At 31.2% G+C, this 21,463-nt stretch overlaps 3 protein-coding genes and 1 pseudogene across 6 annotated transcripts; all 4 read right to left on the reverse strand.

Moving 5' to 3' along the window:
• Positions 1-1,216: 1,216 nt before the first annotated feature.
• LOC104736451 (uncharacterized) lies at positions 1,217-2,360 on the reverse strand. Its single transcript, XM_010456435.2, has 4 exons — positions 2,248-2,360; positions 1,858-1,895; positions 1,624-1,755; positions 1,217-1,477 (listed from the first exon to the last, which is right to left on the reverse strand). Exons 1-4 carry the CDS (start codon positions 2,300-2,302, stop codon positions 1,370-1,372), a joined length of 333 nt encoding a protein of 110 aa, XP_010454737.1. The 5' UTR covers positions 2,303-2,360; the 3' UTR covers positions 1,217-1,369.
• Positions 2,361-3,522: 1,162 nt separating this feature from the next.
• LOC104738144 (glucan endo-1,3-beta-glucosidase-like) lies at positions 3,523-5,712 on the reverse strand. 3 transcript variants are annotated; one of them, XM_087481804.1, is made up of 3 exons: positions 5,565-5,712; positions 3,887-5,137; positions 3,523-3,776 (listed from the first exon to the last, which is right to left on the reverse strand). In XM_087481804.1, exons 2-3 carry the CDS (start codon positions 4,491-4,493, stop codon positions 3,748-3,750), a joined length of 636 nt encoding a protein of 211 aa, XP_087337930.1. In that variant the 5' UTR covers positions 4,494-5,137; positions 5,565-5,712; the 3' UTR covers positions 3,523-3,747. The 3 variants fall into 3 exon arrangements, with proteins under 3 accessions (XP_087337930.1, XP_087337929.1, XP_087337928.1); XM_087481803.1 differs by lacking the exon at positions 5,565-5,712 and adding an exon at positions 5,372-5,538; XM_087481802.1 differs by lacking the exon at positions 5,565-5,712 and having other exon boundaries at positions 3,887-5,362.
• Positions 4,572-5,465, reverse strand: LOC147929377 (glucan endo-1,3-beta-glucosidase pseudogene; annotated as a pseudogene).
• A 343-nt stretch (positions 5,713-6,055) lies between the features above and the next one.
• Positions 6,056-10,091, reverse strand: LOC104736452 (putative WD repeat-containing protein C3H5.08c). 2 transcript variants are annotated; one of them, XR_015578877.1, is made up of 8 exons: positions 9,723-10,091; positions 8,097-9,298; positions 7,750-7,882; positions 7,508-7,665; positions 7,369-7,420; positions 7,203-7,282; positions 7,027-7,120; positions 6,056-6,948 (listed from the first exon to the last, which is right to left on the reverse strand). XR_015578877.1 is itself a non-coding variant. In XM_010456436.3 (8 exons), the coding sequence occupies exons 2-8, from the start codon at positions 9,255-9,257 to the stop codon at positions 6,443-6,445; spliced, it is 2,142 nt and encodes a 713-aa protein (XP_010454738.2). In that variant the 5' UTR covers positions 9,258-9,298; positions 9,723-10,073; the 3' UTR covers positions 6,056-6,442. The 2 variants fall into 2 exon arrangements, 1 of the variants encoding a protein (XP_010454738.2); XM_010456436.3 differs by having other exon boundaries at positions 7,750-7,840; positions 9,723-10,073.
• Positions 10,092-21,463: the final 11,372 nt, after the last annotated feature.

Genomic DNA, 21,463 nt, shown 5'->3' on the forward strand with positions numbered 1-21,463 from the left:
AAAAAAATGAAGCATACATGATACATTATAACAGTAAAACAATCTATCGAATGTGTTTCTAACTAAAAATGCTACCTGACGAAAACATCGGGAGAAGGAGCAAAAAAGATACTAGGATCACCAGCTTCATCATCAAGTCAGATTTTCTTCTTCTGTTTTTTTTTCTTGACAAATCTTTTTCTTCTTTTGGTAAGATTTTTTGGTGATTTGTGTATTGATTTTGTATTAAACCAACATAATTTAAATTTATATTATTACCCAGTAACTAGTATTTAACCCGCGGTACACTATGGGACTAAATTTTTAAAATTTTAAATATTTAAAATACCATACATTATATTTGTTTTTTATTTTGCTGTTGTTTTATTATTTTTTATATTATATACTTATAACTATTTATTGAATTTACGGGACGATTTTAATGTTCATATATGATTTTAATGTTCATATCTAAGTTTTGACCCGCGGTACACCGCTTGAATGTTTTTTTATGTAGAATAATATAGAGATATGTGAGAAGTAATAGTTATTTTATGTGTTTATAAAATTTAATTATTTTCATTTTTAATTTATCAATTAAAATTCATTGTTATAAAAGTAAACAAATCATGTTACTATGCAGTGCATATATATATAAATATATATATATATATATATGATGTTTAAAAGAGAATAACAATTAATTTAGCCGAGATAATTTAGGAAAACTATATTATCACCTTCAATAAATGTATAAAATATTAAATGAAAACTATTAATTAAGCCGAGATAATTTAGGGAAACTAACTGATTTTTTCTCTAAAGATCTATTAAAATAGGTTTGAAGATTTTTATGGGATTAAAAATTTAATTTGTAGAGTTGTTTGTGGAAAAATCGAAAGTAGTATAGATGTTGTCCAACTATTTATGGCAATAAACGTATCAAATTAGGTAGATTTAAATAGTTCCATTAATTGAGTTTCTACGAAATGTTATTTTAGTAAAATTGTTAGGGGTTAATGTTGTATATAAAACATATTAAATAAACAAAATTTGAAGAGTTTAAACCAAAATGTATTTCAAAAATATTAATATAGATATTTTGAAAGTTTAAACCAACATATATTATAAAAATGAAGCATAATTTCCGTTGTCTTTGTACCCATATTTGTTCCATATCACATAACTTTATCAACCTTTTGAATACAGACTTATTTTTTTTATCACACAACTTTAAAAAAAAAAATCTGTATAATAATAAAAAGGACACACATTTTTATAATATATTTTAGCGAAAATATGACAATTTTAACTTAACTTCATGTTATTAAATAAAATGGTTCGTGATATTTTCATTTGTGTAATAGACGGACATCTACTTTTTCTTGTTTTAGGCATGTACTGGTGCGTGTGGAGGGCCGGGCGGCCTTGGATGCGGGCCGGTGTAGTCCATTTCAAAATCGATTCTTCTTCCATTCATCGCTACCTCCTCTTTAACCTTTTAACTCAACAAATTAAAATAGTATATATTTAGGTAAAAATTAATGATATAGATAAATTATAGTCTTATGATTAGCACATATATATATATAATTAATATAATATATATTGGTAATCATATAAGACTTTATCGATGTTGTTTACCTTGTGGTGGACGTTACCGACATGTAGTAGTGCTTTTGGAGGGCGTGATGGAACAGGTGGTCTCAAATGCGGACCACTGTAGTCAGTCTCTAGATCAATTCTTCTTGCATTCATCACCACCTTCTCTTTAATCTATTAAATCAACAAATAATGAAAATAATATTTATAAATTTTACTTTCGATATGCATATTTCTAATCGGTTTATAACATATTTGAATCACTGTTGTTGATACCTTGTGGTGGACGTTGTCAAGATGCGAAGTCTCAATTCCTGGCAAAATATTTTAACATCCATATTTCAAAACAGTCATATCATTAATAATATCAAAGAATTTTAAGTAGAATACACAAAGTCGTAAAAACAAATATATATATATATATATAGTAAAATTTTAAGTAGAATATATATATATATATATATATATGTATTTTAAAAACATTTTAAGTAGAGAAAATTGAGTCAAAATAGTATGTATTTTGAACTCCTTAAAAAACTCATGTACAATAGTTTGGATACACACTAGAATAACATGGATTTGATACGTAAAGGCTTAGTTACATATTAATGGATTACTAAAATTTTGAAATAAAGCATTAGTAATTAGAACATTGTTAATATGTACCTGAAGAAAACATTGTGAGAACGAGCAAGAAGGATAACAGGATCACCAGCTTCATTTTTGAGTCAGATTTATCAAATTTTCTGTGGTTGGTGTCTTGGTAATATGTGAATTGATTTAATAATTTATTTGGCTTTGTTGGATACGCTTATAAACATGCATGTGGACGCGTACATAAGGTAACAGATCAACACAAAATGAATTGTTCTATTAGTTTGACTACATTCTAAGAATGATGAATCCCATGTAAAAATAGTCAAAGCAGAAACGAATACGTACCATTTATTTTAAATATGTATACCACTGTTCTTTCCACTCTTGGAAGTTTTTCAAAGATCACAGGTATAGGATAAGTATTTTATAGTAAGGTTTTGATTTTGTACTAAGTATATTATATAAGATTCCAGTTTGTTAAATGGAAATTATAGTAAAAAAAATATCAGAGTCAACAAGTGGGTGGTCACATATGTGTCATGAGGTGCAAAATTGACGAGAGCATAAAATATATCCCACTTAACGATGAAATATTATTTATTTCTATTTCGTAACCATATTCCTTTTTTATGGGTAATTGTCATAAAAACTAATAAAATAGATTTTTATTCCAAAAATACTATAATTTAGTTTTTTTTCCAAAAATACCACCACTATAATGTACTTTTTTCCAAAAATATCACATAATTGAACTAAAATTCTAATACTAAAAACTAATTCCTAAATTCTAAATATTAAATCTTACTCCTAAAAACTATACCCTAAAACTAAATGTGTCAACCCAAACCTAAAAAAAAATTCTACATCCTTAAAAATCAAATTTTTGTGTTTGTGGTAATTTTGGAAAAAAAACTTTTGCGGTATTTTTGGAAAAAAAAACTAAAATGTGGTATTTTTGAAAAAAAAACTTTTTTAGCTGTATTTAAAGGAATATCTCTTTATTTATTCGGGCGTATTCTATATTTCCATCCATTAATATTTATTTCAAAAATTATTTTTCAGTATTATTAGTTCATAATTTGTATTTAAGTTTTTAAACACATGTATTATTATTAATTAGAGTGGAAAGTTAATAACTACCACATAATTATTGAGTAAGAGCATGCTAAAAAAATGCTCGGATGTAAATACAAATAAATAAAAATTATATAATTTCATGAAACAAGATATCAAAGTTTATCCTGAATTTTGGAAGACCTAAGAAGACATACCTGAAAATATTTAAATTAAGAAAATAGTTTGATAATCTAATTAAAGTCTAATTCATAGTTTAAATTGTTGTAGGGCATGTAACTTTCAATACATATTTATTATTCAGCAAAAAGAAAATATCGTTGATAATTTCATCAAACTATTGATAAGACATTATAAAATTGTTTGAATCTTGTTTCACTAGAAACGACAGCTTGTGAGATACAAATCTCGAACATTACTGCGACATTACAGTATACGAGTTTAAGTTGAGTAGTTACGTGACCAATCTTGTGAGATACAAAATAAACAATGACACTAAACTTGATATTCACAATTTCCATAGCCTGCACAAATCAGAAATTCAATCTTAATTAAAGAATTAGTTACCAAAATATAATTTTAAAACCCGCACACCGTGCGGCCCTTATCTAGTAGTTTATAAAACGAAACTTACTTGGATCCATCGTAGTTATCTCTCCAGTATTTTCGAAATCACAATCAAATTTGTATTTTCCCATAGTTTGATAAAACAAGTTCATCGCGTACTCCGAGTGAGCTTTCACTGTGTTCGGCAAGTAACAAAGCCCACCTTCAATAATGGGCCTACAATCCAAACCCAACCCACATACGTAGTCTATGTTCCTTTGTAACGCCACCGTCTCCGCACCGGCCTTTGCAACGCACCACCGCGATCCCGGATTGTTCTCCGGATTCGATGATCTAACCTTCGGCCGGAGGATTCCGATGTCGTACAACGGCGTCAAATCAGACCGGAGTATGCCGAAGTTGCGCTCCGACGTTGGTCCTAATTTGAGGTTTTCATTGAAGAGCGCGAAAATGTAAGTCTCGAAAGACCGATTTGGCATTAACGGTGTTCCGGTACCGGAATCCACACGCGCCACCAGGTTTTTGTTAAACTCGGCCGCCGTGGAAACATCAACGCCGATCTGATCTCTATCTCCCTCCGACGGCCACCCGATCTCGCCTATGACGATCTCAACATCTGAAAACCCTAGCTTATCCATGGCGGAGTAAACCGAATCGAGCTGAGCATCGAGCATGTTTGTGTAGAGAAGCTTCGTGTGTCGATCGATTAATCCTGGATTTGGTCTAGCCAGAGCGAAATCGAGTGTTTCGATTCAGTATCCGAAGAACGGGTACGGATTCACGACGAACGGCGAAGAGGTAGCGCGGAGGAAGCTGAGGAGAGGTTTGAGGACTTGTGTGTTGTATCCTCGCCTGAACTTAGCGGAAGACGGTGGGGTTGAACCGGAAAGGATTCCTAAAGAATGAGGCGTCGAGATTTGGATTCGACGGTGGAGAGAGGCGGAGACGAGGGCGGTGTGTAAGGATTGCATCGCCGGGACTAAGGTTCTGATGAGGAGGTGATTGGCGGTGGAGATGACTTCGTTTCCGACGAGGATTCGGATGATGTTTGTGGATGGGAAGTGAGGTTGGATTTGATCGGAGATCCATTTTTGGGCGGAGGTGAGGTTGGTTAAGTGTGGGATTTGGTCGTTGGGGACGGTTACGGTGACGGCGATACCGGTTTTAGCGAAGGCTTGGAGGATTTGTGGATCGGCGTCGAAGAGGCGGACGCGGTTAATGACGGTTAAATGGAGGAGGAACTCCGCTACTTGATGCGGTGGAGGAAGGTTGTTAGCAAGTGTACCGTAGTTTACACCAATGCTCGCATCAGCTCCTCCTGATCATGACACAACTAAACCGTTAGATTTCAAATATTAACATACACTTATATAGTAACCTAAAAAGAAATTTTAAAAAACATATTTGGTTGTACACAACTAACACAAGATAAATAATTTCACTGTTGCAGAATCAATTCTTTCTAGGGGAAGTAATGAATTCGCTCTACTTGGTGTGTTTTATTATATGAAATAAATTTAATTAAAATGGTAAGTGAAGGAATGAAAAATACCTATTAAACAGATGATAAGAAGGCCAACCAAATTGAACACACTAACAGAAGAAGTAAAGGAAGAAAGATAGAGAAATGGTAGCACATAATTCATTGGTAAGTTTAAGAATCAAGAATCGAAATGGAGTAAGAAGGATCAATGTTGGTTGGTATAACTATGTAGGTATATTATTTTGTTTTGTTTTGTGCTCACCATAATATATGCTTTGCTTTGTCTTTGGGAGATCGCTAGAGGTCGAAATGAGTTTGTCCTTGCATTCTTTCTTTTTGTGTGTCTAGAGAACTACAGTTTGTCTTTTTAGCTCCTATGTTACCTTTTTAATTAATGTTTTTAAAAGTGAAATGTAATTCACTATGAGTCTATCAGCCCGTAATATGAATTAGAGAGGAATACTAATTTCTTTGAGTGGAAGTAAAGAACACTATTCAAGTTTCTTGCTCAAAAAAAAAAACAAAACATATAACAGAGAGAAATCTTACAGACAAGAGTCATGCATAAGCCTAAACTACTCTACAAGTAAAACCAAACTAATAATACACATGCAAACAAACAACATGATATTAAATCTAACGAACAGAAGACTGTTCTCAGTAAACTCATATTTTTATGAGAGATTTAAACTCTGATTCCAAGTGTCAAGTTTTCTACTACAAGTCTTACCATTAACCAAAAAAATATTGGAGTGGAGAAAAAAAACCATGGTATTTACACGAAAAAAAAACAGGAGTCAGTTACATTTCCCTATATAGTATATTATTATTACTTACAGGAACAAAAAAAACAAGTATAACTATAATACTAATAATTTTTACGATTAAAAAAAAAGGCAAAAAATCTGAGTAAACCCTTCTTTTCTTTTCGTTTCCCTACGCCTGAAGAAGCAATTCCGAACCTTCTTCAGCTCCTGGCTAGGTCCGAACCAGGTGACACTCAGCTACAAACCACCGGGTCAAAAAGCGGACCAACGTGGTATAGGCCTAAACAGGCCCGTAGAAAACTCCAAAAAACAGATGGCTGCCGAGTTTATACGGCAACGTTTGACAAGGAGGGTTTCGTTAGCCGTTGGGATTTCAAACGGGAACAGGCAAACCATAGTTATGAAACAATCTGATTCGTCCATCCCACCCCCCCGTGACTATAACCAATCCCCAGAGATGAGACGACTCCGAGGTTCTTCGGCACGACGATCTTAGGAATTTGTAATGCGATCTACGGATGGCCTTGACCGGAGAAAACGAGCTCGCTAGCTTCTCCTCAGGCCAAGTAGCAGATCCTTTAGGAGAATCTAGAACGTACTCGCGCCCCAATGAGAACAGCGATGGCGAAAGCTCGGATCCACCCGAGATTACAGGGGCAAAACCGCACCACGGGATAGCTACCGAGACATCTGCTGAAAATTTCTCAAAGGATCTGATCTTTAGTCGTTTCGTGTAGGAGAAGAAACCAGTAGACGGCTGTTGGGGATTGTTTCCAACGCAGTTCCAAACGTAGACTGACGAATCGTCACACGCTGATACGATATGCTTCCCGTCTGCTGTAAAAGATGCTGATATCTGGTTTCCGGTGTTTCGAGATCCTACAAGATGAAACAACATTTCAGAATTTGCGTGCACTTTTATTCGACTAATGTGTGTGTCTTTAGAAGTATTATTACCTTTGTATTTATGGACAACGTTGCGTCCGCTTATAATCCTGACTTGTGAATCTGCGGACGCCACCATGACTCTGCTTGGATCAGTTGAATCAAACTGTCGAAGAACTTGAGTATTATGAAAAGATATATTCAATCTTAGGGTCACGAATTCAGATGTTTTGAGGAGAAGAATGTACCTGAAAGCCGATTATTCGTTTATTTGACGATTTCTTTTTGTTATGCAGACATATATGACCATCGAGCTGAAGGCAGTTGCCTGAAACAGAAAGAGAGGTAACAATGTAAGAAACCAGGTTTCTAAGACAATCTCATGCGTGTGTGTGTAACTCAAGAGCACATTACCTGATACATTGTAGAACCGACAATCGCTAGTCAAAGTTCCGACAATCACTCCCTGAAATAGATAAAAAGTTTTCTTGTTTTAGAAAACAAATCTGAGTCAGAATCAATAAAAAGAATGAATTTGGGTTCTGAGTCAGACCTGTCCGTCTGGGCGATAACAAACTGCGGTTACAATGCCTCTAGCGTCTGCCCAATCTACAACTTGGCACTGAGAAGCTGACCAGATACGAACTTTCCCATCTATTGAACCGCTGATGAAGTGATCATCATCAACCGGGTTGAACTGAACAGATGTCACTGTAATATTGCAGATAAAAATTGGAATGTTGTTTAAAATACAATACATAGCAAGACCATTGTACAAACGGAGAAGAACATTACCATAGTTATTGTGAGAGAAGATTCCAAGACAGTCCTCATGACCAATCTGCCAAAGCCGCACACTATTGTCTACTGAAGCTGACAACAGACGCTGCCACCAATATCACAGAATGAGCAACTCGGTCTAGTTTTTCTGTTCAAAGATTACACATACAGGGGACTGAATCTACGTTCTTGTGTGTTACAGATCTCAAAACATAACGAAACACTCATTAAAAAGGTGTCTACGTAGTTCAAAAAACAGCTCCTTACGATTCTTGAATCAAATTTAAGAGGAGGCCAACCTAGACTTGGGTACTAAGCATTAATGTAAATAAGTAAAGGGAGATTCAAGAACGTAAACTCACATTGTTCTTGGACCATGAGATATCAAGGATATCACCACTGTGACCGAAAAACTCATGAACTGGTTTATCAAGAACCCGAAAAATCCTTGGGGGAATAATAACACAAGCGGACTCTGTCGTCTTCCTTGGACTCATCAACGAACCAGTAATCCCCTCCTTTTCTATAGCCACAGGTCTCAACTCAGAGAGTTTGCTCACTTCAAAGTATATACAAGAAGGATCAATCTTAGGTACATCTTGTTCTTCACATCTTTCATCTTCAACAACACTCCAAACCCGTAAAACCCCGTCTTCACCAGCACTTGCAAGGTACCTCCCATCAGGACTAAACTTCATAGCGAGAATAGGTCCGTGATGAGCTTGTATCTCTTGACCTTTAAAAAGAGCAGAAAGCTCCTTAGCCTCTTTCTTGTACTCTTTCACCTTAACCCTCTCGACCCTACTACTCCCGTAAACCGCAACTTCACCACCGTGAACATCTCCTTCTCTTTGCTTATTCCGCACTCTATACAACCGACCTAACCATTTCTCCTTAACCCTCTTCATAATCCCACCTACATCCCGAACAACCTCAGACGAAACCATAGGGTTTGGTAACAACTTGGATTCAATAACTTCACCATTAACCTTCACAACCTTGTCCGTGAAGCCAGATGATCGAGAACAAAGACTAGAGCTAATATCATCATCATCATCATCATCATCAACAACACCCAAATTCCTCAAAACCATTCCACTATCTACTTGTTCTTCTTCCGCTTTACACAAAGTCTCATTCACAACTCTATCTACACTCTCACTCGAACTAAACACAGAGGAATCACAACGACAAGAGCTAAACTCATCATCATCGTCATCAGATTTAAAACTCCTCAAAACCGCTGATGATCCGTCGTTAACAGAGGTCGAGAAACGATCCACATTCTTATTACCTGATCTCTCTGTTTCGCTCACAACAGTAGTAGTACTCAAACCCATCCAGTTCAGAAACTTCTGACGACGCTCGACAGGGTTACCAGGGCTTTTGATCCAAACATCGTACTGAAACCCACCAGAAACCAACGGTTGAGATCCATCGTGGTCGGCACTGGAACAGGACGTGATGTCTTCGTGAGCGTCGAAAAATCGAGATTCTTCTTCTTCTTCGATTAGCGATTCCATTTCTTCTTCTTCTTCTCCTCCTTGTCACTTCTTAAAGCTGCCTGGAGGAGAATCAAAAATAATAATTTTGTAAATGAAGAGAAAATTAGTAAAATACTAATTAAAACAGAGGAAGAAGATAAGAACATTGAAAAATGGGAAAACAAAAAAAAAAAAAAAAGAAAGAAATATATATATATACCTAGAATCAATCGAACAAAACATAGATCCCGATCAAAAAATGTTAAAGAATCGAGAAGGAAAAAAAAAAAAAAAAAAAAACGAAATCTGGATCGAGTTTTTTGATTCCAAAATCGAAGCCATGAAAATACAAAAACCAAAGCTTTAGAAGAATCAAAATCATAGAATTTTTTTTTTAAAAAACAACGAACATATGAATCAAACAACACATGCAAATTTCAACATCAATAAAATGGTTTCTTTCTTTCATTATTATTATTAAAATTTAGGTAATTTTTATCTTACATGTGGAGAATTATTTTATGTTGGAGAGAGCTCAGAAAACGAAGAAGAAGAACCCATGAGAAGACAACAACATCTAAGAACACCACCAAGTTGTTCTTCTCTTTTCTTTTTTTTTTAACACTATTTTCAGATTTTTAAATAAACAACAAAAGAAAAAGAAAAAAACAATTCAGAAGAAGAAGCGTAGATTGAAGGAAAGAGAGAGAGAAGAATCTATATGGCACAGAGGATGAAGAAGAAGAAGGAAAAAAATTTAATATTTTAGTTTGGGGGAAAGAAGAAGAAGAAGAATGAAGAAGATTGTCCGAATCTGATTTTGGGAGGACATTAATTTCTCTTCATATTAATAATAAATATTCTTGTGCGGACACATTAATTATATTATCTGCCCCCCTTTTTTTTTTTTTTTCTTTCTTTCTCCTAATTTTAAATTTTTATCCTTTCTCTCTACCGTCATTTTCTAATTTTTTAGTATATTTTACTAGAAGTAGTTTATTTTAATTCTACTTAATCACTTTCCCAATACAGAGTTAGACGAAAATGTGGAATTAATTAATAAGTCAAACACGAAGAGCCAAACAAAATACACACAAGACTGTTGAATTATCTCTCTCTTTCTCTCTCTCAATATATATATATATACTTACTACAATGAGTTTTGTTTTATTTGTTTCCTAATAAAATATATCATAAATAAAAACAGCCAAACTAATATCTTATCTTTGAAAAGGATATAAGAAGAGCATTAAGTATGTAAAGTAGATATATCATTAGAATGTTAGAAATAGTTAGGTTGAATTAGTTTAATATTTTAAAACCACTATAAATGATTTGAAAATTCAGCTCAAGATGTATTTGAAGATGATTAGTACTATAATTTTTAACTATTTTTTTAATTTTGTATTTATGACTTTTAAGATGAGTCATTGTATATATTTTCTTTTATTATTGATTATATTAGATGATTAAGTCGTTTGTTGCATACCCACTAAAAAAATAAAGATGATTAGTACATGTAAATAGTTATTATTAATATGTAAATAATCTACATGTAAATTATCACTTTTCTGTTTTCTATTTTAGCTTTCTTACTTTCTAAGTTTAAAATACTATTTTTTATATATAATTAGAAAATTGTTGTTTATAATTGCTGAAAATCGTTGATGAATTCATTTTTTTGACCAGAATTACTATTTCCCTACAAGGTTGTGATGGGACTTTGATTTCTTAATACTATACATATTTTTGGAGATAATCTCTCACCTGGATTTGATGATAATCACGATACATATTTTTACAAACTTTGAGAAAGACAAATTATGTGCAATATTTGTCAATTTATATTAACATTTTTGAAGTAAATTTTGTGTTATATACTTTAAATTTTGCTTATTTAATTTTTTATTTATAACATTAACCCCTAAAAAATTTCCATAAATAATATTGCAGAGAAAGTCAAATACTAAACTTTCTTAAATCGTCCAACATTTGTTACATTTATTGTCATAAAATTATAATAATGTCTATACATTCCGATTTTTCCAAAAACAGCTCTACCCATTAAAATTTTAATCCTATAAAATCACCAAAACTATCTTTAGAGATTTTGTTTGTATAGACTTTATATAGAAATTTTTGCTTTACATATTTTGATTGTAAAATGTAGATTTAGTCATCTACATTACTTGATTTGAGGTACTTACGGGTTGATTCCTCAGATTTCTCAAATTATAATAAATAAAACTAAATAATTATACCATGATGTTTCTATAAATTGAAATACATTTGGTGTCCTTTAAGTTATACTTATTTACAAAGTTAATCCTTAAAAAATTGCACATACAAACAAAATCAATTAAATTCCTAAAATCTATATTAACATTTTTGAAGTACATTTTGTGTTATGCCCTTTTAGTTTTGTTTATTTAAAAAGTTATTTACAACATTAACCCCTAAAAATTTTCTAAAACTAACATTACTCCAGATTTTGTTTCCTTAATATTTTACATTTCATTTCAATTAAAAATATAACAGCAATCAATATGGAAATAGAAACTATTATATATTGAACCATACATTATCTTGTGTTTTGAAGATATTATATATCTGAATCCTTCGTAAACAAAGAAAAAAACAATTTGATTCCCATTTTGTTTTCCAAAATCTGTGAGATTTGATTCTTAACGTAAGAAAAACTTCAGTTGACAATTATTTAAATATTATAATTAACATATATAAACTTAATCAAAAATTTAATTATTACGAATATGTAAAAATAAAAAATTCTAAAATATTATATAATGTGGTTATATAATAGATGAGTTATAAAGAGAACATGTTGAAATTAATAAAATATTATTAAATTTGTGTTAACACGGGTTAAATCCTCATTTAGTTATTTATCAACACTACTAATATTAGAATATTTGACATAAAATCAAGTTGATTTAACTAAGATTGTATAAAATAATTAAATCATTAGGAAAATGTGACTTAATCACAACGTATGATTACTGATTATGTATTTAGATCCTTTATTTTTTGTTATAATAATTAAAAATAAAAATAGATTCTCAAACACTAAACAAAATAAACTAAATATAACAAACAAATGGTCATGAAGTATATTGCGGGTTAAAAAATTTAGCCGCAAAACAACTAGAAAATTTAGTTATTCCTCTATTTACAAAACATTCAATATTTAACAAATAAATAGAACATAAAATATAAATTATAATAGAAATTATATGCCCGCGATGTACCGCGGGTTAAAATCTAGTGTCTCTACAAATTTGGTTTATAATTTCCGAAAACAATTTATATATTAAATTTTTTATTACACTTAATAACATATGCCAAAAATATCTATACAATATTTTCTTCTTTTAAAAAGTCTAATATTCCGTAATAACTATATTGTTTCATATGAACAATTAAAACTTTAATGGTTATTAATATGCTGATAAAAAATGAAAAAATAATTATTTCACGGGTTAAATCTAATAAATTGGAGTATTTATAATATAAATTAATATGCGGTATACTGCAAATTAACGTTTATGGATATAATTCTTTCACGGGTTAAATCTAAATAATTTTAAACTTACGAATAAAATTTAAAAACACTAAAAATTTAAAAATATAATAATGTAAGAATAATTTTTTCACGGGTTAAATCTAAAAAGCAGTAAAAATTTCTATTTTTATAACCATAAGAAATTTGATACAGTACAAATGTAACATTAGTATAAATAATTGTCGCTTGTTTGCGGTATAAGACTTATCAAATTTTATGTAACGCCCGTGAACCAAAACTCTGCGTTTTGGGGGTGGGGGTCGATCGACACTCATGTGGTGTCGGTCGACACCACTTATTCTGGTTCGATCAGATCGATTTAATTATCGATTTGAACCGGTTTGGTTTAGAGAAAACCATTGAACCGAACTATTTAGGTGTTTTGTCGCAGAAGAGGGTTTTGGAAGTTGTGTTTGTCGCCGTTCTCTTTTTTTTGAGAGAGAAAGAGGAGAAAACAGTTTCTAAGAGTTCTTGTGAGAGTTTGTGAGATTTGAAGGCATTTTTGGAGAGATCTTGTTGTGAGAGTGAAGATCCAAGGCTAGGAACGTGGTGGGAAGGTTTCTGTGGTGGTAACTTCGTCTTTTGGGCTTAGATCTCTTTGTTGGCTAAGGTGACTGCATGACCATGGCTTATCTAAGCTAAGATCTCTGTTTCTGTGATATTGTGTGTTGTTTGGTTGTTTATTTTTGGTTGTTTGTGAGTTTTCGTAGCTTTTGAGGCTTGGATTCGTTCCTGGGATTGTGTGGAACGAAGAGGAGAAGTTTGGAGGCGAGATTCGGAGGTTCTGTTCGAAGGAAATCACTGCTCGACAGTGGTGTCGGTCAACACTAACGCGAAGACGGCTCGGGAACTTAGCGAGTGTCGGTCGACACCATGTGGAGGTGTCGGTCGACACCGTTAGGGTTTCGGGGGTGTCGAGCAGGTGTCGGTCGACACCCAAGTGGTGTTGGTCGACACCAGATGTCCAATGTCGGTCGACACCATTCTGACAGTAACCGGATCGTGTCGGGTCACTTGATCATGTTCCTGGTTTGTTTTATTGTTGTTGTTTGTGGCATGAGAGATCTTATTGCTTGTGTTTATAGCCCTGTAGATAGGAGGATTGCCTCACTGAGTATTTATCAAATACTCATGCATCTCAATTTGTGTTTGTGGTGCAGGTAAAGGCAAAGTGTGATCGTGGAATCAAGGCAATGAAGAGGAAGATGTTCTAGGGACTCGATTGGATGTTGTCTCGCGTTGCTTGGTTGCTAGAGTTGGTCTTTAGAACTTGCTAGGTTGCCGGTTCCTTGTTTTCTTGTTGTTTGACATTGAAATGGTTAGGATTGGATATTGGTTATTCTATATTGGATTATTACTGTTTATTTAATTGGTATTGTTATTCCGCTGTTGTTTTGTGATTGTGGTTAGGTGGCTAGTGGGTATGGGACCACTAGTCATAGTTAATTATTATTATTATTATTTAAAAAACGGGTGAGGTCGTTTCATTTTATAATTAACAATTAAATACAATCATACAAAAACACTAAACAAAAGAAACAAAATTAACAAACAAATACAATTTTTTAAAATTGAATTTTTTGTTGTAAAAATATTGTCCCGCGGTGTACATTGGGTTAAAATATAGCTGTGTGTTAAATATGTAGTTATATATATATATATATATATATATATATAGAACATTTAATTGAGACTTTAAAAAAATAGACACATAATTTGTACCTCATAAGAAGGTTGCATGGCAAGGTAGCACAAAGATAATATATAATATCAAAAAATTAACATGATATATTTTAACGTGAAAGAATTCTTTTGTTTCTCCTCTTGAACCTGCCTATAGCTCCGAATAATATAATATTAGTGGTCATCTCATCCATACTAAACCTCCATCTCCTCCACTAACATCTCCTGATTTAGCGAACCTTTGAAATCAACCAATAAGTCTTGTCTATTTTATAAACAATACTTCCAAATCAGTAGCTCAAAACATAATTATGAAATGCAATGTTTATGGAATAAACTTTCAATGGTGTTAAATAGATAAACTAACTAAAAATTGCAATAAGTGTTTTTATTATACATCTCATATTATATTGTTATAGATAACTGGAAAATGTATTTTGTTACCAAAAGAATTAAGGCATCTGTCATTGCAGTAGATTATAATCAAATATTAAGGCATCTGTCATTGATATTTTGGTAAACTTATTTTATAAAAGCGAGAAACTCTGATATATATAATTTAATATTTGATTATAGTCTAGAATTGTAAATGGATGGAACAAATAGTAAAAGAGAACTTTGACATAAACCACAACATTCATTTCTCCAATTTGGTTTGTATCATTTAATTCGTTAGCAAGCTCCATAAAAGGTAGGCCTGGGCATTCGGTTAACCATTCGGTTTCGGTTCGGTTGTATTCGGTTTCAGTTATTTTGGATATAGTAATATAGTAACCATTTGGATATTTTTGAAATTTCGGTTCGGTTCGGTTCGGTTTCTTTCGGTTCGGTTTCGGTTTGGTTATTTAAATAAATAACCATAACTAACATAAATTATATTAACATTAACCAAATAAACCAAATATAACCAAAACTAACCGAATATAACCAAAATTAACCAAATATACAATAACAAAAATACAAAAAAGGGAAAAATATGGATTCAATTTTACAAAATAGTATTTAACTTTGTAAATTCAAAATAATAACATTTACATATATTGATTATTTAAAATATTTAATTGTTTTGAATCTAGAAATAATTTATATTTTAAGTTTATTTTATAGTTTTGCATAATATTAAGTATATAATATTTGTATCTTCTAGGTTTTCGGATATTTCGGTTAACCATTTAATTGTCGGTTCGGTTCGGTTCGGTTTCAGTTAGTTTGGATATAGATTTTTACTAACCATTCGGGTATTTGAAGAATTTCGGTTCGGTTCGATTTGGTTTTTTTCGGTTCGGTTTCGGTCGGTTATTTGGTTATCGGTTATTTTGTCCAGCCCTAATAAAAGGATTGATAATAATCTCTAACCAACTCTCTTTCTCATTCTCGTTGCTCACATGGATGATTTCATCTTGAAATAATTTTACGAAAAACCTCTATAACTACCCACAGTTTACCAAACATTCGGGGAAACAAAAAACACAAACCACCTAGAGAAACAAAAAAAAATATGATAACTTTGTTTATATACCGGTAGTGACAGTTGATTAGTGTAATTTCAACGTAAAAAGAAAATATAGAGTGGATGCTGATATCCGACATGTATGATGCCAATGTCTCCGATGAAATATCGAACGCTAACACTCGGATAGTACAAGTACCAAAAGATCCGAAAGTATTAAAATACCACCAAGAGATATCTCCAATATTCTAACTAATATGAAGTATATGATTTATAATTTTTTTTTTAAATATCAGTATGTAATTACGAGATAAATGACTTTTTTATCATATATCTTAAGAAATATATTAGATGATAGAATATACGATCGTTAAGTTTTGGAAAAAGTATTAATATATATTAATTTACTATAATGAGTATTTGTGCACGGTCAATATAACATCTATGGTGTTTATTGGAAAAAAATACCAATAAATTAAAGGGAAGTTAAAAAGAAATTCTAAGATTTAATTATAAGAAAAGTGCATAAAAAAGTAAGCATGGTGGGTTAGGTACTTCATGCTTGCATATACAATTTATTTGTTTGGCGTTTTTTCCAAGCTTATATTAAATAATAATAATATTGACAAGAAACAAGAAGGGTAATGCATTTTTTTTCCAAGCTTTATAATTTCAAGAGAAATAAGAAAACAGAACATGGTGCTTACTAAATTTAGAAACCGATAGACTGTGTTACCATATTGACTGACAAATTCTTGTATCTGACTTTTTGAAAAATTGAATATGTATACCCGAGTAATGAAATTTGATGTACTAATTATTCAAGTTGATAATAAAAGAGATAACATCGGAATCATATCGGATAATGGATATGATGGAGGAGAGTGATGAGAGTGATGAGGGGAATCAAATGCCATTTTCTTTCACGAATACTCTTCTTAGTAAAACCATTTTTTTTGTCGGTAATGAAATTTTCTTTAATTAAACCATAAAATTATATTAAGATCGAATGATGTGGAATCTCTCTTCTATTTTACTATAATATAAAAGACTAGAAACAAAAACTTGAGTTAGCCAAATAATTTTCATAGGACACACACCACTTTTTTCTTAAAGTATTGAAACATTATTCTCTGATCTCATAAATCTAATTTTAGTTTTTTTACTTTTCCTTTAATGTATAGCGTAATAGCTAACTTCGATGTTATTTAAAGAAGCTCTGTATAACGGTATATGTATACAATAGTTAACAAATTTCTAAATTACTTTTACTTACTAAATTTTTTAATAATTTTTATTATAAATAATGAAATTTTGTATATGTGTTACAAAAATTGTCATTTTACAAAAAAAAAATTAAAAAAAAAACATGTTGTTAGATTGAAATATCAATATCTAAGAACATGTTTGTTGGATTAGAATTCAATTTGTACCGAAGCTTAATTCAGATTGTGTGTTAGTCCTACGACAACATGCATGCATTATATAGCAGCCTCGGATTCGTCTTTTTATAAAGAAATACCTTTAAAGCCCAAGACAAAAAAAAATCTTACTATAATTGCTAGTTCTAAAGTCTTTGAAAATCACTACTTCAACTGATTAATCTATACATATACAATAATATACGCCGTTGCGTGTGTGTGTTTATGTCTAATGTCTATTTTACATATTAGGTAAGAGACAAATATGAGCATTCGGAGCGAAACAGAGCCAATTATTAATTGATACAAGATGAGCTCACAAGTTCTGTCCATTTTTACTAAATTAGTAAAATTATTTTTGTCTCCATATATTGGAGCCCAAACACACAACTCCTTCAGAACTTTTTTTCTTAAAAGTATATTTTTCTAACAAGTTTCTATAGGTTTTTGTTTGGGTAATTATGGTAATGAATATAGATAAAATTATTACTAGGAGTTATGGACTAAAGAGGCAACAAATGAGAGTGATCGTTAACAGTTACATCATTTTTCCAACCTTCTTGTTACCAACTCGATAGTATCAATCCAGATATATATATATATATATATATATACATACATATAAGACGACGTAGTGCAGACTTCCTACACTACGTAAAGTATCATTACATATAAGTTGTAATGATGTCAAAAAAAAAAAAAAAAAAACTTAAAGTTGTACGTAATATCAAATATAACTCAAAATGTTTGTAATAATATACGTTTAATTTGCTTTAAAGAGAAAAGAGGAAATAAAATTTAAATGTACATAGGATATATGTATCATAGTGTAGTAGTGTTCCGATACTTTATGGAAAGTGGTTCCCTATGAAAATTATCTGGCTAACTCAAATTTTTGTTTCTAGTCTTAAAAAGTCAGAACCAGTACTGTCAATTGTGTCAAAAATATATTAAATTATTTCTAAGTAACCTTCCAATCAATTTGGCCGAAATCCATTAAACAATGTCAACATTTCAAACACAATTATAATGCTTTTTGAAATATGATTACGAAACCAACGTTGGCGATTCAATTCAAAGACCAAACTCATATAAGTCTCTTTGATCAAACGGTTTGAAGATTATTTTTGAAAGTAGAGAAATAGTAAACGTCGGTAACCATATGGGACCAACTCCCACCCGTGCCAACATAATTGTCATCATTTTAACCTTAATCAACGACAATTACACACAAAGAATCAAAAGGGTGAGTGAGTTAACAGCAAAAATGAAATTTAATTAGAAAAACAGTAAAAAGGATAAAAGTTGTATTATGCGCACCATTTTACATGACTCACTAAAACAAAAGCATATTGATGATAATTCATCATTTTTTTTTTTTTTCGTGTGGCATAAGCTTGAGAAATTTGGATCTTTTTCCCAAACCTCGATCATTAATTTTCTTTTTACACTACTTCAGTTAATTTGGAAATATTGTATATCCTTTTTTTTATTGTCGTTATTTCTGATGTTGATCTTTTTGGTGACCAATTCTTTAAATTATTATTTTTATTATATAGATATACACACATTTCTCGAAAAAAAAAAGAGTTAACTTTAAGAAACATATTTAATTATCGAAGTCTAAATTATCTGCAACAAATATAATTACAATGGTAACGTTGAAAATTTTCAGGGCAAAAATAGCTTAGGCCATTTTAAAACAAAAATAATGTATACTATTAAAAGAGAAGCATTATTTACAAAGGCAAAATGAAACTTGAGAATATATGACAAAAAATGATCCTGAATATATTTCAAAACATACAATAAGAGAGAGACATTAAAGTAAATTTGATAATAAAAATGTGCGGATCCTATTGTGACCCGGATTGATTATGTTCGGATCATGTATTAATTATTCGGAGCTGTTTTTCATACTACCGTATCCAAACAAAATCGAAACAAGCATCTGCAATAAAATTCAAAAAAAGTAATTAGTTTTGTGTAAACAATTTAAGGAAACAATAATTTCGATATTAATGTACATATTTAATTTGGGCAATTAAATTCGAAATTGAATATATGTAAACATATTTAATTTGATTTTATATTTTTAGATATATCCGTAAACAATAAATTCTGATTTTGATGTTACCTAATATACAAAATCATTTAAATTTGATTATAGAAATGATTTAAATCTGGTTATATATTGTGAGATATCTGCGTAAACAATATTTATTATGAGATATCTGCGTAAATGTTTGTATATTAGGTGTGTGTATAAAAATATAATTTGGTTATATATTGTGAGATATCTGCGTAAACAATATTTATGATTTTATATTATGATTTCTTTTTTTAAAAATCTATATTTCAAAACTAAATGAACAAATCTAAAATAACTACCAAAATCTTTTTTGTTAGTATCCTAAAATATATTGTGTTAGAAAAGATATGTTAATCTTCATCTCTATATAAGACATGTCGAAGTCTTTAGTTTCGTTCATTCACAAAAAAAAAATCCTAGCATCAATATTTTACGTTTTAAATTTCTGACTTTTATTTTTCATTATCTTATAGTGTTTCAAATTTTTTGCTGGTCATAATGCTTTTATCCATTGCGGAGCAGGTATAGTGGACGAGTTTGACCCTTTTGACAACTATATATTGGTCATCCGGTTCATGAAGTTTAATTGCTTTTTTTGGTGTTCTTATTCGGTTTGATGGTTCACAATTTTAATAAAAATATAGCTGATCACTAATCCGGATCACACTCGATCCAGGTCCAATATCGTGTCAATCTATTATGTATAGTGAATCGATTATCACTTTAAGTATTAACAAATTTGATGTAACCAAACCATTAAAAGATTATGATATAAATGTTATACCAAATAAATAATTTGACAGTAAAAATCGTGGTTTTTTTAACTCTGAATTTATTATTGATTGCAAATTATGAGAACTATTAACATATGAATCTATCATGGACAATTCCTTCCTACCCTATTAGATTCACGACATGCACTCTTGCTCTCCTGCTTTTGATGGACACCTCCTTTCTCTATGCTCCTTAGTTGTATGTAGAATTACGGCGAACGACAATAATTGTGCATCACTGGAGATTGTCTGTAAATTTGTCTCCATTAATCTGCACAATTAATAAATTACATTATCTGGAGCTCAAACCCCAGACTCCTGGTGCATAAGCATTAATGAACCTTAGGCCAACCAAGTGGACCATGGGGCTTCCACGAAAAAATTGTGGTTTTTACATATATCTTTATTTTTTGAACTAAAATATACAATCATAAATGGAAAATTTATTATTAAAACCATAATTATGAGATGGAAAACATGACATATACAGGACATGACAGATTTTATGTCCTAAATTAGACATACCATCTTTCTCTTACTATTTTTTTTAATATAATTGTCTTTACTGATAACAAAAACAGATGTGATCATTCTTTTTGTTTAAACCGAATTAAAAATAAATCAAATACTAAACTGATACAAAACTGAGTTTAGATTATGAATACTAATAATATTTTTTAAAAATACGTTTACAAACATAATCCGCATGTACGTAATAAATTATAAATGTGTTAGTAAATTTAGTTTTTAAAATCAACCACGCACGTATGTGCGGGTCCTAATCTAGTACATTAGTAAAACACAAACCATATGTGGATTAGTTGATTAACATTATAGGTTTTACTAATCCACATATAAATCAATTAATGTATTACAAATATATTTGTGGATTAGTAAAACCAATAATGTGGATTAGTTGATTTATATAACGCCATCAATCCAATGTTATGACGTTAAGTCGTACTATTGCAGTATTTTTGGTGAGATTTTATCGACTTGTAAGGTTAAAGTTATGTCCGATATATATTTTGGATCGTTAAGTCGTCCAAAAAAGTGGTGTCGTATGTAGCAAAGCTTTTACTTTTCTAAAGAGAAAGAAATGATTATGATCCCAATTAGAAACCCTAACGTAGGGACAAAGAGGGGGAGACACTGATTAGCTATTATAACCCTAATTAAAAGACAGCCCGACATTAATTATTTAATAATCAAAGTTTGCACGGATAGATATAGTTTTCAATGTGAT

This window comes from Camelina sativa, chromosome 13 (genome assembly GCF_030686135.1).
Source record: "Camelina sativa cultivar CO46 ecotype springtype chromosome 13, ASM3068613v1".
Lineage (NCBI taxonomy): Eukaryota > Viridiplantae > Streptophyta > Magnoliopsida > Brassicales > Brassicaceae > Camelina > Camelina sativa.